Source organism: Harpia harpyja, chromosome 23, assembly GCF_026419915.1.
Source record: "Harpia harpyja isolate bHarHar1 chromosome 23, bHarHar1 primary haplotype, whole genome shotgun sequence".
NCBI classification, from domain to species: Eukaryota; Metazoa; Chordata; class Aves; order Accipitriformes; family Accipitridae; genus Harpia; species Harpia harpyja.
In genome coordinates, this window is record NC_068962.1 from 3,775,571 (window position 1) to 3,792,518 (window position 16,948).

General features: G+C 34.8%; 1 protein-coding gene across 3 annotated transcripts in view; it reads right to left on the reverse strand.

The window, feature by feature from the left end:
• CFAP54 (cilia and flagella associated protein 54) overlaps window positions 1-16,948 on the reverse strand; it is a 118,095-nt gene that overhangs the window by 18,828 nt on the left and 82,319 nt on the right. For all 3 annotated transcript variants that reach the window (XM_052774684.1, XM_052774685.1, XM_052774686.1), the window contains 11 exons: window positions 16,474-16,527; window positions 14,855-15,071; window positions 14,348-14,442; window positions 12,663-12,832; window positions 7,735-7,837; window positions 6,151-6,289; window positions 5,040-5,197; window positions 4,659-4,844; window positions 3,800-3,926; window positions 2,202-2,357; window positions 968-1,076 (listed from right to left, as the gene is read on the reverse strand). In XM_052774684.1, coding sequence (XP_052630644.1) covers window positions 968-1,076; window positions 2,202-2,357; window positions 3,800-3,926; window positions 4,659-4,844; window positions 5,040-5,197; window positions 6,151-6,289; window positions 7,735-7,837; window positions 12,663-12,832; window positions 14,348-14,442; window positions 14,855-15,071; window positions 16,474-16,527 — 1,514 coding nt within the window. The remainder of the gene's footprint in view (window positions 1-967; window positions 1,077-2,201; window positions 2,358-3,799; window positions 3,927-4,658; window positions 4,845-5,039; window positions 5,198-6,150; window positions 6,290-7,734; window positions 7,838-12,662; window positions 12,833-14,347; window positions 14,443-14,854; window positions 15,072-16,473; window positions 16,528-16,948) is intronic.

The window sequence follows — 16,948 nt, forward strand, 5'->3', positions numbered from 1 at the left end:
TAACTTTCTAGTCTTGCTAACAAAAAAGGTTTTGAGACATCAAGAAACAACTTTAATTAAACAATCCCATAGATATCAGCAGGCTTATATACAGGTGATTGGGATGTTTAGTTCTCTAAAATAAGAAAGCCAAGGTCCATCAATGTTGCTGTACATTCTTTTAGAAAGAGGGCAGTAAATTAAATAAGAGTGTAGCAAATTAAACTTGCAAAACATCACCACAGTCCATTTCTGTACTATCTTCCATCATGCTGACTGCACGTAGAGGTTTATTACTATGCTGCTGCTTCTATGTTCAGAGTTCTGGTTCATTAACTTAAGTAACAGAATACCCAAACAAGCAAGGTGAATCGCTGCCTTTACGCTGTCTGTAACCAGACGTGGCACATTATTCATTAAGACTGGTCAAGAAACTAAAAAAACTAAAGTCCAATGGATCAGAGCTGCTTGACAGAATTTATTGGCTGGCTTGGCTCAGCTCTTCAGGCATCTTCTATGCTGATAACTAATGCCAAAGTCACTGTCCTGATATCTGTTACAAACACATTTCCTATACTCCTTCTGCCTCTTTCTTCTGACTGTTTCTGGCTGCTAACCTTTTCAAGCTGGATTTAAATTATCTGGAAGGGGGCAGACCACAGCTCATCTTCTGAAATATGAATAAAACCCCAGTTTAATTGATAGCTCTGTTCCTGGTGTTGACAGAGAGGGTACAAATTTGGAAATAGAAGAAAAATCTGTAACTTTGTATACTCTAAAATATGCTTTTAAATAATGTTCCCAGCATTTGTTTTAAGTAAGGGAGTAAATATACAGTAGCTCTTCTATACTGCAACAGAAGAAAACTCTCCAAAACATAAAAGATACTTCATAATAGAAGTCCCACACCAAATCTCAGAAAACTGTCAAAACACTATATTCATGTGTGATTAAAATTCTTTTGGAAGTTATATAGCTAGTTTCTTACTCAAGTTTTTGATCATGTTGCTGGCTGAGTTTTATAGCTTCCAACAGGGTTTCAACAGCTCGAGATGACCTGTTATTGCCTGCTTCAGTTATCTGGCGTTCTACCTTACCTAAGAAAGAAATATAGAAAGCAGATTTGCAAGATTTTTTTTTTTTTTTTCTGTAAGACCCAACCTGTTTTTCCCTCCAGGGAAGTTGAACAACGTAGTGCACCACTTATTCTCTTCCCGATAAGCAAAATCTTTTCTGGTTTGTTTAAAATGTAATGCACAATGCTTGTATAGCAAATCACTTCACAGAGTAGCTAAAATAATCAAACTTTGGAATCATGACAACTCCTAACATGTAGTGATCCTAACTAGAAGACTGTTGTACATGGAGGAGTTAACGCACAGGCACAGTGCTGTGCCATGCCGCCCATACAGCGTGGCCTTCGGGCCGGTGTTGTGCTGTGCGCATCGTTTGCCCACAGGATCAATGCAGCCAGCTAGCTGTAACACAAGAGCCTGCTGGCAGCATCTTCTCAGTACCAGTGATTCCACCACCTGCCCTTTCTGTAAAAGCGCAGCAAGGAGTTTGTATGCGAATATGCTTTTTGTTTGATGGTAGAAATGATGAATAGAATTGTTTTCTTTTAAGAAAATCCTCTAACAGCTCAAAAGACCAAAATGAGGCAACCTTTCCAGAGCCAGGATCTGCATGTTGTGCCACTCCCCTATTGGAAGCACGTTCAATACTGCACAACTTGGAGTTCTCAGCATCTGTAGGGACATAAGATTATTTACACTATCCTCTTTTTCTTTATAACTATTGGAGTGTTAACTCCAATAAATGGCATTTTAAGAGATACTTTACAGAGTCTTGAGTGCCTTTCTGGCTGGAATCCTAACAAACCAACACCTCCTGGTGCAGAACATAATGCCACTAAAATCCAAATGCATGCAAACTGTGTAATTCATTAGCTTTTTAAAATCATTTAGAAATACTTTGAGCCTTTCATCACCTTTAGTTCAAACTGATGCAAAGAAGCTGATTAGCTTTCTACAGTGTCCTTAATCTCATTGGCTACACCCTTTGATCCCTGGTAACATACAGAGAGAGAGTCCTGCAGCTAGACAGAGTGAGAAATATCCAAATCTGTTCTATTACAGTGAAATATCTCCATTTTAAGAGAGGCCACATGCATAACACTGCCTAGGAAGGCAATCATGGTGTACAAACTGGGTTTTATTTACCTATCTGAAAAAGAAGTTCAGCTTCCATATCTAATTTTTTTGTTGCAGATGCTCTGCAAAGCTCCAATGCTGATTCTAAATGTTTGACAGCACGTAGCCATTGCAGTGGATCTCCTCTTGCAGGTGTACAAGCTACTTTTTCAGCTAATGTGAGTCCTAATTAAAAAAAAAAAAAAACAACAAAAAAATGACAGTTTTAGTAAATTATATAATAGAAAACCAATTTATGCAAAAAGAAGGAACTTCCTTAGATAAATGCTATTACGTATCTACTGTTACAATCCAATTCTCAAAAATCCAAGTGATTAATGGATATAAATACAGAATTATAATGTTGTTTCACTACTTTATGATGCCATTGAGGTTTACCTAGGCCAGCCAGAAGAAGCTCAGGCTACACAAATCAACCCTTTCACAAACTATCTGGAAAGACTAGGAGTAAGCCATTTCATAACTTTATTTCACCTGGCAGTTGTAGGCAAAACTTAAACCTCTCTGAGGATTTCCAAATTCCCAAATGCCTTTTGTACTAACCAGTGCTAAAGGCTTCTTTGACATATTGCATACCTCTTAAACTGTACTCCCCAATATTCATCTGTATTCATAGGCTCTTCCTAAAAATGTGGATTCAGAAACAGGAACTGGTCAAGCATGGCCATTAGTATGAGTGAGTCTGGCCATGCCTGCACTGACAAGCAGTAAAAAGCACAATAAGAGTGGATCTCTAGAGCAAACCAGCTGGTGTTAAAGGCCTGACAGCCACAGCAGATGCATTTCAGAGTGTTTACTTCAGACTACTGCTATTCTAGTCCTAAGGGCTGAATACAAAGTAGTGGTTGGGATGCACCGATGTGCTCCTGGAGCATATCTTCCTGAAAAAGAATCCAGAACACTCTGAGGCTGCTCCACAATGCGAACCAAAGTGCAGTAAGTGATTTCTAGATATTCTAGTCCATTGTAAATCTGATATACGCCAAATTAAGTTTAGCAGAAGGAACATGGAGACAATATCCCTTTCCCTATATTTGCTATACAGCAACAAGTCTGACAGATCTTAAAGGTTATCTTTTGTTACTATTCAGCATATTTCCAAGTTTCTATATAAAGAAAAGTTAGCAAGAAAAGTTGTTCAATTAAAGGGTGACAACAATAACAGACACTATGTATTTTATTGGGATAGAAAACTATCACTATTATTCCATATGATTTGATACCTTAGTTAGTTCCCAGATAACTGCTTCCAGAGAGATGGAACATATACAGGAAGTTTTCACAGAATGAATGCTTTGTACAGAAGTTGGAAAAGATTGTTAACTACCACTTAAAAAAACTGAAGTTCCCATTAGTTTCATCAAGCTATAACATTACTATTTAAGCCTTTGTTGATCATAGTTCCCATAAGAATTGTACCTTGCTTACACACATTGCATGGAGCCAAACAGGCATCTACTGTTGGTTTTCCAAGTATTTTATTTGTATAATGAAAACAACTGATTTACTACATTCACTTCTGATGCATCAGTTTATCTGCTGTTGCGTGAAATATGAATGAAAATTAATGAAAAATTAAAAATAATAATGACTTGCATTTTTCTTACCAATTCTCATTTTGACTTGGGCTAGCAAGTTGATATGTGGCAAGTAGATATTTTTTGTAGGTAGGACCAGGCAAGTCAATGTACTGTCTTCTGTTTGCCATTCAATGGGTTCTCCACAAACAAAAATCTATGAAAAGAGTATGCTTTGTAAAATCAAGTTGCAGACAGCAAATTAAACAGCAATTTGAAAAAGTAAGTTACGTATAGCAAAAGCCTGGAACTCAAATGTGTCTTGTAAAAGAGCACTAGAAAAGGGCTTGATGCTCCTGAACTCCTTTACTTCAGTTTGTACTTGTCGTCTTTGCAGAGGAGTTTGGTAGCAAATGAACAATTTCAAGGAACTCTTGATCAAATTTATTAATGTTAGGCTTTGGTTTCTAAAAGCAAGCTCCCTCAAATCAGTCTTTAAGAAATAGATCTCCCAAGTAACCGAAGCCCTAGAAAGAAACTGTCATTTCTACAAAGAAATGTGACATCCAACAAAGGCCAGAAAAGAAAAAGAAAATAACATGTGTGGACCAGTCAAACTTTTCATTTGTGGAAATAAGGCGATGGGGACATGCTGTAAAGTCAACTACCTACTTCAGTTTTCACATATGGATGTACATTTTGCAACTATTCAATATTTTTAAATTGTATGAAAATACCAGACTACATGCATGAGTATGCATGATGAATATGCATAAATAAGTTTGGCAAGATGAATTACTCTTTACACCATGTGATCTAGGGAAAACTGAAGTGATCAGTTAATAGGAATAGCCCTTTTTAATAAATTGTTACAATAGCTTCCAGAATAGATAGTTAAGATTATTGAAAGGATTTGCAAATGCTGTGTAAATCACCAACTTATACTCACTGCTTTAATGGTAAGCTCATGTGCCAAAATTAGTAAGTTTAATGGTTCCGCTGTAGAAGAGCAATGTTCTGTATCCTCTCCTGTTTGCAGCGTTAGTATGTCTGCCAGCAGAATGATACTTTTCACAAGAGTCAAAGAAGCTGGAGAGGAAATAAATGTATCCTCTTGGAGTAAACTGATGATATTCTGTTTAGACATAGACAACATAAACCAAAGTAGTTACAACTTTTGCTGACTATTTATGAGGACAAATCACACAAAGTGAAAAAAAATCTATTTTAGAGGCACTATTTCAAGCTTATTTAATGCTGGCATCAGCTGTTCTGACTACATGAAAAATGCATCAAAGAAAAGCGAACAGTTTCTCCTTTGTGCTCAAACCTGCAATAGAAGTTTAATGCCTGCCACGGGACGTTTTTCTTGCAGGTCAAGAATTGCAGCTTGCACCATCATTTCAGCCTGAGTCTCGCTGTCACCAAAGGCTTCTGCCTCTAGTATTACTTCTTTTATCACACTTCTGCGTTCAGCCACATCATTTTCTAAAAGAAGGGAATACATAATAGTAAAAATACAATAGAAAAGACTTTACTGTATCTTCTACCATTCTTAAGAAGTCACTTCCACACTAAAAAGTTACAGAAAATCTGACATTATAGATTCCACATTTACCATTTCATCGATTCTGTGCCAAACTCACTTTAAAAAGAAAGAAAAACTACTTAGTTTTTAAACTGCACTTGGTTTAAGTTCATGCAAATACATTTTTTATATGTAAGCCACCAGAAGAAATAATTAGATTTTGTAGATCAGACGTCATTCTCACCCATAAAACATATTCTACATATTCAAAAATCTGATCTTAGTTATCATCCCAAAACAGTAACAGCCTTCACAGGAATTATCCAGAAGAGATTAAATAAGAGTTTGGCTACAGACCTAGACTGTGATTTTGATACTTAAGTGAGCGTCAGAGTTTATACCAAGTTCATAGAACTAAGGAATGAAAAACATTTTATTCACAATCAAACTGCAATAAATGTATTTTGTAGTCTCGCTTAAATTCTTTAAAAAAAAGAATCTGGACCATTTGGGGGGGATATATAGGAACATTTCATTTATTGGAGATATAAAAAGTGAAAAAAACTTTTGAGACTTTTGAAACTAGAAGTATGTAGCAACTGTTTTTTCAAACAGGCATACTTAATTACATTAGAACATCTGAAACTTTTTCACACACAAGTGATTTATCAAAAGATAATTATCATTAAATGAAAATGATTATAATGCTCTGTGTTTACAGGCTCTAGGGAGAGACTGTACTCAGGAATGTATTTTCCTTATTGCATTGGATGAATTTAATACAAATAATTGCTCAGTGATAATACAGCCCCCAAACTAATGTTAATATTTTTTATTTATGAATAAGAATTGTGTCTGAATAGGCTCACTTGCCCATTATAATCCAAAAGTCTAAACCAAAAAAGGGTAATACCTTCCATATCACCAACACCAAGTATCTGTGTTACTAGTGCAGTCACTAACATTGTACGACACCTTAGCCACAGATGTACATTCATGTGATCTTGTGCTGTTATACTGTGAGGCAGTCGAACATCTTCAACGTAAGCATCCTAATAATTTCCAAAAGCAAGAGAAATGTTACTTTCCGAGTCAACTACTTTATTACAAACAAAGCAACAGAGCAGTGTCAGTCTAAAAATAAATCCAACTAATACAAATATATTACAAATAACAACATAATTATAACCAGAAGTTTATTTGAAGGGTAGATACATATTTGTTAATAACAGGAGGCTGTTTATTATTTAACTTCTAACATATAGGAAAAAAAAAAAAAGAATTGTAACAAATGATAATTAAACCAGTTTTTATGGGACAGTCCATAAATATATCCATATACTATATTCTTCATGGAGAGTAATTCTAATAGTTTGGATTTTATTCCTCAAACAGACACATTACACAAAACTCTAATGCACATAAAAGTCTAATTGTAGAGCAGGATCAATATCAAGTTCGGGTACCTCACTAGTGATTAGAAAGAAATTTTTCATTTTTGATTTCTAGCTTTTTAGTGTTTCTGGTGATTAGAAACAAATATTAATGTAATATAGTACTGGAAGTGTTTGGGAGAATTCTCACCTCAACTCCCTGTGCCATCTTCACGTATTATGAACAGTCTTTCTATTACTAAAATTCTATAGTCTATATTCTAAAGATTTGTTCTAGCAAGCAATAAATGGACAGTGCACCACCTGTGTTATACAAAAAATCATAATGAGTGACTTGCATTGATGCAAAGGAGTCAAAAAAATAGCCATAACTCAGTTACTGGCTACAGGGCAGTCCTAAGAAAATGTAGGAGCAAGTGCAGAAAGACAGAAGACCCTGATATGCAACACAGACAGAGAATAATTACACTGCACACAAGAAAAGTCCAGTCTCGTTACGTGTGTTACAAATCTGGCCTCACTGCTCAATTGCTCTGTCCACGTGAGTCAGTTTGACTTACTGCACGCTCGAGAGTGTGTGGTGTATTACCAATAGGTTTTGCACATTGGCTTTCCAAAGTATAGGTCCGTATCCCTATGTGTTAGACAACAGAAGTCAGCTGAAATCTTGCTGAATTTGGAACACAGCAATGACGTGAAGTGGTTGGTCTGGTTCTTTGAAAGAGGATACTCTGAAGTAGGTTTTCAATCAAAAAACCTAAAATACCTTAACTGAATAATACAAGATTTTCACCTGATACCTATTTTTTCACTTTCTGTTTGTTTGGGTGGTTTTGAACAAAAGATTTTCAATGCTGCCATTTGAGAGTATACAAACAAAACCTGTAATTCCTAACCACGTACAAATTAAAATTATGATTATAGACATATTGAATACACTATAGGCAAGCAGGTATCTGAAGCATGTCATACAACACTTTCTCCCCAGGTTAATGGTAACCACATAATACAGATGACTGCTATGTTCTAGTATTCTGAAAATCACTCAATACAAGACTTCATATACTAAGCAACAGTAGTTTAAAACAAATATCCACACATACCAAACACTCCCTTTCATCCTTTTCTTCTTGAAAATGTGTCACTTCCGTCCTAAAAATTTCTGCATTTTGGAGAAGTCGAATTGCAGAGAAAGCCAAAGCAACACTGTGATACAGAACAATGTTATTAAAAAATACTAATGATATTTGCCATTTTATGCTTTTATTATAATGGTTACTTCATTTCTGATTACGTCAGAGATGTCTGTCAGCAGTTATCAATTTTTGCTTCAATAGAACAAAAAAATTGCACTTGGATTATATTCTGTAATTTGTAGGCACTGCAGTATGAAAGTGAGAAAACAGCAGTAAAAGTTTTGCCAGTAACAGACATACCCTGATAATAATGGATAAACCAAGATATATCTGTTGGAGCAATCAAAACAGAACTCCACTATAAGTTTCAGTTACACATATCTGTCTTCAGAGATGGGCTTTTAGAAATTAGAAGATGTAAAAATACCGAAAATGACTAAAATAGGAGAGTTCTGTATCTCATCCACAACTGGAGAGATAAGAAAACACCTTCCTCCTTAAAGCCTTTCCAGGCTATATGTTAAACCTTCTGTTAAATCCACATGACCAAATACTCACAGGATCTTAGTAAACACCATCAACCAAAAATTGAGCCATGTGCCATCCTGGCAAAACCTTGTCAGTAAGCAATCACATGGCACTGAGCCCACTGCCCCCCACTCCCACTCATAAATCCTTTTCTGGAATTCACTCCAAACAGGATCTAGAAAGATACAGACACTGTTAGGACTGGTGCAGCATTCAAACCCACATTTCAAAAAATTGTGAGTTGGGATCTCAAAATATTTCAGGTTTCTTAAAATATTAACTACTAGGGGTTTTTCCTTTTTATCCTGTCTTTTTAAAGCTTTCAGATATACTGCTCAATTTTCATGACATCTATAACAATGTATAACAGCAGACTTTGTGAATACTATAATTTTCATGATATGAAGACACTTGCAAAACCAACATAGTAGGATCTTTTTCACAACAGGATTTGTTGCCCAAAGAACACGCTACTCAAAATATCCTGAGAACTGCCAAAAACAATGTCTCATGGTATTAGTTTCCCATCTGTAATTGTACATTTTCCCCTACATCTGTAAATCTCTACTTTCCTACCTCTTCCCTAATACATTTTTGGGGTTGGGTTTTTTTTTTTTTTTTTTTTACAATTCTACTTATTCTCTACCCGCTGAAACATATTTTCCTAATGATGCAAAAGTACCTGAGGGTATCCCTAGCTCACCTCTTAAAAGATTTTTCAGCAGGTTGATTGTTAAAAATGTATAACCACAATTCTCATCTATGCTGTCTTTTTACATAGAGACTGGCTGCTATGAAGAAAAAGGAAAAAAAAAAAAAATTTATGAACACCGTAAGTCCTTTTCACACTGCCAGAACACTGTAAAGAGCTTTTAATGCAAGAGAGATTCAGGCTCTGTGTGAATTTACTGCTTTTGAGAAGTTCTAGACTAATCGTTGTAAAGGCAAAGTTCTTGATCATGCACAAAGAAGTCAGAACAAGAGCAGCACTGCTCTGAAATTACTCACATTATTCTGCCAACATGTATCTAACCGCAGGATGGATAACCTCCAGACATAAGAGGGTAGTTAAAGCCTTCCTGTCATTTCTGATTCTATCCTGCTTGGTGGTTTTGTAAAGCAGACTTGGATGGATTACACCAATTCAGCACAAAACGACCCCAAAGTAACAATGAGAACCAAAACTGTTAATATCTCGTCTTTCAGCTCCCAGAATTCAATCCTTATGAATCTCCTCCATCATCCCTTTACCTCAGATTTATTTGACTAAATGAAACCAGAATAAATCAATGTTGAATTTGATGATAACCTTCTCTCTCACAATGGAAAAGATGAAACAGAATCTGCTTATAAATGCAACACAGACAGAAAGGATAACGCAATGAAATATCCCAACTGCTTTTCTTTCTTTTTATTAAGAAGAGTTTTCCCCTGAAACCAGGCATCAAGGTTAAAATTACAGCAAAACCTGACATTTCTCAAAACATTCTTTGAGATGCTACAGCTAACATTTCTCAAGTAAGTTGGAAAAGGTGCAGCACCCAAGAGTATATGCAGGCTTTTAAGAAATATTAACCTAACTTCCTGAGCACCACTGCCTCCAGTTTACTGCTGTTGTCAACATTTAGCAATTCTGAAAATGAGGCCATTTTTACCTACATGCTTACACATAAATTTCATGAGTAAAAGGTAGACCACAAGCCCAAAGATTCTTATATGTATTGTTTTAAGCAGACAAGCATATATCTGGGTAATTAGAAAGCTCACATACTTAGAGGGGACACCATGTAAGTACTGTCCTTGAGATCAACAGAATTAGTCCTATACATAAACTTATTCTGAGGCATAAATTTTTTGCAAGACAGAAGCTGTAATGTAGAAGCTTCCCTTGATGAAATTTTTGTGACCCTCTTCTGCTGTCAGTAAGAGTGATGCGTCTATATATTTCCCTTGACAAAATACACATCCTTTCATCAGCTGAATCAGAAAGTGACAAGATGATCAAAATAGGGAAGTACAGCTGACTATAACAATTTCACCACTAAGTCATTTCGCCAAAGGAAAAAAATGATGAATTTCTGTAATATCATGCAAAGTTTGATTTCTAGGCTGGCAGGCAGGAAACATTCAGCTGTCTGAAGGAATGTTTCATTTGTATCTGAGGCAGATATATCAGCAGTTTCCATGGATGGCAGTACAAGAAAATTGCAAAATAGGTTAAAAAATCCCAAACCCTTGCTTTGTTTGTTGGTGGGGTTCTTTTCCTGCTATCTGCCCACTATCAATATAGAAGGCCCATTAAACACCTATGAAAAATTTGAGTCTCCCAAAAAAGGAACCATAAAATGCTTGACATCCATTGGAACCCCTGATACTCTAAAAAAAGTTTCTTCAGTCTAAGGCAAGTTATAAGCCAAAGAGAAACTACACTCAGGATATAACTGCATGTCAAAAAGAAGGGTCCTGCACCAAAAATGGCCTGCATACTGGAACCAGTTTAGCAGGGTGAGAGAGTCTGGGTCAGAACTCTACTAAAACAGGTTTTAGCAAACCTAGGATCAAGCTAAACCAGGTTTATGCACAGGATATTTCATAAGTCTGGATACTGGTCCTTAGTTACTAATACAATAATTTTATAAAATTCACATGGGACTCAAAAGCATGATGAGGTCACTGTCCAATGATTTGTTGTTTTCTCTTTGACAAATTTATGGTAAATTAATCTAATTCAAAAGGCACTGAAATAGATTGATATTTCACGATGAGAAATGTCCACAAATAGCCTACAAGTTCTTACTTCACATCTTCACTAATGACATTTCTACTAAATTATTACAGCCATAATATCTGAACTTTTGGGAAACTTTTATCTTTCAAAATAACATAAACAAAACCCAGGTGAAAGACCACACTGCAGCACTCTTACTGTCTTCAGTTCAGTACTCTATACAGCACTGTGAAGCTCCTGTCCTTGTTAATTTTATTTTTCTATTGCTCTACCATAGCAGCTAAAAAGGAATTGTGCTATTTAAAGGCTCTCTGATTTGGAGGTTTGTTTATTCATCCGAGACAGCTGGGAGAATGAAGATAGTTTGCTTCTGACATAGAAGAAAACATTTATTTTTTGTTAATTGGGTAAAAAGGAAAAAAAAAATTGAGACTGATTTTTCTGTTGACCTGCTGAATCACCTACTGCTTCATCAGTAACAGCGTTACAGCAATCTTCACCAGTATTCCAACAATAAAAATATGTCAATTTCGCATTTTGCTTGGTGCTTATTATAATGTAAGATTTACTGTAATAATTTTCATGTGTTCAGTCAGATTAGACCTAACAAAAGTTACAAATACTGATTACATTCTACCTAATCTCAATACAGTCTGGCAAGTGACAGTGCTACACCTCTATATGCTGCATCTCTAGTTAAAAATTGGTACCCTCAAAGATTTTTCAACCTAATAAAAAATTAGATAAAAAGAGCTTGACACTAATAAAAATGATGTATTGTTAAACTATTAGCCTTCTTATACAAATTAATCTAAAATCACAGGTATGCTAAACAGAAGAATCCTCCTAGCTAAAAGATCAAAAACACGTTCCGAATTTAACATCTTAAAGAGTTAATATGTTTCTGTATGCCCCATATATTCAAAGAACAGCACAATTTTAATTTCATTAAGTTCTCCAAAAGAATTCAGAGCCTCAAAAAAAAAGTCACAGAATTTGGAAATTATAATTTGGAGAAAATATCTGGCAGATCATGTAAATACAACAGTATTTCACACACTATTGCTAACAAATAACTAATGCCTGCTAAATTCTGTTCTAATATGTTAAAGGTTACATCAATGCTTTTTAATCAAATTAATTTTAAAAATATAATTTTAACATTTTAATCCAACACCAATAAGTACATCAAGAGGAAATGTTCTTTTAGGACAGTAATACAGGGCATTCTAGAACAAAGCAGAATTCAGGAGTTCAGAGGTAACATTAGCGCTTTGCTGTACACTTTAAAATTATAAAAAATGCATGACCTAACATATTCAGACTTCTACTTTAACAAAAACAGTGAACATTGCAGCTTTTTCTTTGTTTTTGTATAACACTCACAAAAACACCTCAGAGAAATCATAGGCCAATAACTGATGATCTTTTAAAAAGTAAAATAAAGCAATAATAAAAGATGAAATTCCAGTGTAACTTACATTTGTAGATATACTGCTGGGGTTGTTATGGTTGGTTACTAAGATTTAGAATATTAATGTAAATGTAAAGAATTCAAAGAAAAAATTGCTGGATTTTTTTTTTTTAATCTTCTGCAGTCAAGGCTACGCAACATAAGGGTGTTCATAATATTACTTACCTGAAAGCTGCTTGATGTCTTTGCTGAGAAATAGCAGCAAGCTGAAGTTTGGCCTCAATAAGAGCCTCTAAATCTTCAGCAGAACACCGAGATACCTCCCCATCGTATTTGTCCTGTATGTTCTGCACAAGATGGCTAAGACTTTCTTCAGCTTCTATCAATAAAATCCCCTAGAGAAGAACACAGTATTGTATGATTTCAAATAATAATGAAAGAAATAAAAATTTCTTAAAAAGTATTTTATTCTCTTATAGCCTACTATCCATCGCACCCTAAACCAAATCAACTTGAATACAATATGCCTTTTCTATAAATAGCATGGGAGATTAATTTTGCTTTTTTCAGGTTTACAGATTCAATGTGTTGAAAGTAGCAACATCTTAACTGTACCTGTACTATTGCAATTTATGCTTAACTACATATTTTAAGGCTTAGTAATACTACTCAATAATTTTGCATTCTTATCATTATCTTACAGCTATACTTGGTAATTTTATTCTATACTTCTTACTATGCTTAGTAATTTTAAACAATAATATTAAAATACAACATCAAACATGTTTCAAGTATTACATTCTTTTCTATACTTTAACAGATCCTTGAGTGCAGTATGTATCCTGAAAGTTCAACTGCTATTTACAGTCCTTCCAACAAACAAAGTTGTAAGAAGCTGTAAAAACCAAATCTAAAAGAAAGTTAATTTTAAATAAAATCTCAATCACAGAGCTCTCAGCAGAATTCAGAAATAATTCAACAGTTTGTATCATCCAATATCTTTTTTTGACCAGTTTCCTCAATGAATTCAGAGCTCTATTCAAAAAACCCCAAAAGAATAGAATGGTTAAAGAAAAATCAGAAGGGTAAGAAATATGTCTCTTAAACAAGTCCCATTCAAATTAATTTAACATTTCTATTTTAGTTATTTTCAAGATGCTGTTTTCAAGCTATACTACAACTTTCAAGTTTCTAGTGTATGGCATATACCAATTACCATACGAAATCATCCTCCATTTCTCCATATGTATTTTGTACGTTACTTTGTTTGTAAAGATGGCCAAAAGTAGATACATCCAAAGTGGAAGATGCCTCTGAAAGAAGAGTATGTCAGCCCTCAATTTTGGTCTTTTTGTGATGCAAAACTGCCAAGCATGAATTACAATTAAACAAAACAAATACTAAATAAAGAAACAAACAAACAAAGAAACAAACCAACTCCCTTCAAACAAAGAAGCTAATAAGCTGTGGTATGTTTTCTCCAAAATAAAGTATCAGAAAGAGGAACATGAAAAATTTGTCACATTTACATATGGTAGAGAATGGTTTTCCATTTATATGTAGAGCATACTGCCCCATCAAAGGGTCTCTGACATGTTGTACAGGCGCCAGCCTCTGAAAGATGATTTTATCCTTGAAATCCCATTCAGTCTTTACCCTTGATGCTGAAACAGTCATACTGAGATTTGATCATGACAATATTTCCCAAGGAGACCGTTTGAAAAACTGCACCAAAACACCAAGACTTCATGTATGGCTAGTAAGATTACAATCAGATTAGAAAGAGAAATTTCTAGTTGTCTTACTCATGCCATCCTCCCATCATAATTTCTGTTACACTGAAAGCATTAGCAATGTTTTTAGATCAATCTGCAGTTTCTTAAGCCTTTTTTCCTAAACCCCAAAATTACCTTCAGCATGGCCATATTTAATTCATCTTTACAGTCAACGAGCTGCACCATTGTGCCTCTTTGTTCCTGTTGTCTTGAATTTTTATCAGTTTCAACTGTAAAATACATTTCAGATGAAATTTCAGAGGTTAACAGTTGGACTTGATCTTAAAGGTCTTTTCCAACCTAAATGATTCTATGATTCTAGGTTAATAGATGCAGAACCAAAGGATTCTCAGTAATTTGATGAATATGCCCCTTTTTTCTCTATTTATAACTGGGACTTTCAGTATCAAAATAAGTGAGGAAGAATGGAATACAGCTCTAATAATATTAGAGATATTAGCTAAAAAAATGTTCAAAAATCTTAATGCTTATTATTTCAATAATGACTGATTTTCCCAGCAACATTTAACATGAATATTCTTTATAATATGACATGTTAATGCATATGGAGTTAAAAGTGGAAAATCTATGCTTGAAACAAGTTGTAGAATAAATGCACTTTTCCACCACCCTTGTAATTACCTTTTACATGTGATGCTGTAATTCTGCTTGGCTCCTTCAAGCTGTTGTTATCAACAGAATAGATGTGTTTTTCCACTTTTTCAGGTATATTATTTATTGTGGCAGAAAGACAAATGATGAAATACATTTTAGCTAAGGTTAATTTATTCGTAATTTGTTGGTTGCACAGCGGCACCATTGTTAAAGACAGACTCCAATTAAATATGTCTTCCAGTACCTACAAAAAAGTTAACAATTGGGACTATTTGAAATTTTATATTTTACATTTTTCTTGTTCAAGGCATATTCTGCTTCTATCAGTAACAATGTTTATCAACAATTAACATTAATAATAGTACTAAGGTCTTAGTCATTATGGATGACTTGCTGTTTTCCTTTCCAAACTTAATTCACCCCTTAGTAGCACTTCCTACAGCCTCAGTGATCAGTTTTCCACTAGAAGGTGCATCTACGAAGTTATAGCTATTACTCTGAGTTCTAGTTTTCTGCATTGTCCATAGCACCCTTTGAGCTAAGGTGGTCACAAAAAATATGTAGGTAAATCTGTAGTTCAGAAATCTCAACTCAAAGGAAAGTCTGTTGTTACAATTTACCCTAACTAGAAGGATTAAGCAAGGAAAAAAATTCTTGTATCAGACCATTGTAGCGTATTTCATAGAATCTTTGTTATTCATTATAGCACCCTTGTTTTATCTTGATTTTAATATTCTCACTTTAGATTAATAAATTTAGAAGTTGAAAGTCTACACAGCTTTGCAAAATCATAAGGAGACCAATAAGAGCCCCATATAGACTGTGAAGTGTTCAAATCAGAAGCTCAAGATAAAGCACAACTTCAAAATAAATCTGAAACTAGCTAGATCAAAAGCTGTCAAGATAGACATCTCATTTGTGTCTTATAATATCGACTGTTGTAGGAGACACACAAGCTTCCTGTAAACAAAAGAGAGAAAAGTGGAGGAAAAAAGTGGGGGTTTTTTCTACTTTATCAATTTGTTTTTATGGTACAGCTGCTTTTCCACATTCTGCTAACATTTACCCCTACTGGCTCAATGGATCTGTGACAAGGCAAACGAAAAAAAATTATTAAAACTGAAAAACAAAAATGAAGTCATTGATGAACATGTGATTTTAATTAAAATGAGAAATGACTGTTCATTAACTGGTTTACAGATTCACCTTCCCCCCCACTGAGAAATAGACTTCAACCCCATTCTGAATTAGGACAAATCTATGAGGACAGCTCTGATTGATAGAAATTATAAGGCTAGATGACTGATGTTCTTGGTATTTTAGCAGGATAAACACCAGACCCTACATATCATGACAAAACCTGAATAATTCTACTAGTATGCTTTGCACAGACAAGTCACAGATTTGTGCATATTTGATCTCTCATCTGAAAAATGGTGATAATGGTACTTGTCTCTCCCTTGCAAGGTCAGCCATATAATTTAAAATTTAGGAAATGGTAAACTGTTGAGGAGAGTATGTTTTCTATTTACTGGTTTTTACTAACAACAAGTATATTTTCTGAACCAAATAATCTCTAATTGATGCCAGAGAAATAAATATTTATGTCTAGCATAAAATTTTTAGCTCTTTCAGATTTTTTTTACCTGTAAATTTGTAACAGTCAGGAGAGATTTTGAGGAGTCAAATTTCGATAAGGCCTGTAAAATGGACAAAACCAAAAATAAGTAATATGTTACCATATAAGTATAAAATAAGTGCGTTAGCAGAGCAGTGGACAAGTGTAGTGCATTTCCAACTATACTTTGAAGGCTCTGAATACACCAACAACTACTTGGCTTCTACAGGCTCTATGTTTCTGAAACATAACCCGAGACCCAAAACTATCCCTATACCTATGCCATTCACCAGGACTATTCAACTTGAAGCAAGGGAAGAAAAAAGCATAAACCAGCAAAAATCCTTTTCCAAATTCTAGGAGCTCTATAGACACCAACCATCAATTGTCTTCATGTTCTTTACATTTCTGAATCCCAAACTTAACTCCAGATTTAGCACATGCCTCCTCTGCTATTCACCAGAGCACAGATCTGTGAATGGAATGAAAACAAGAGCTACAAG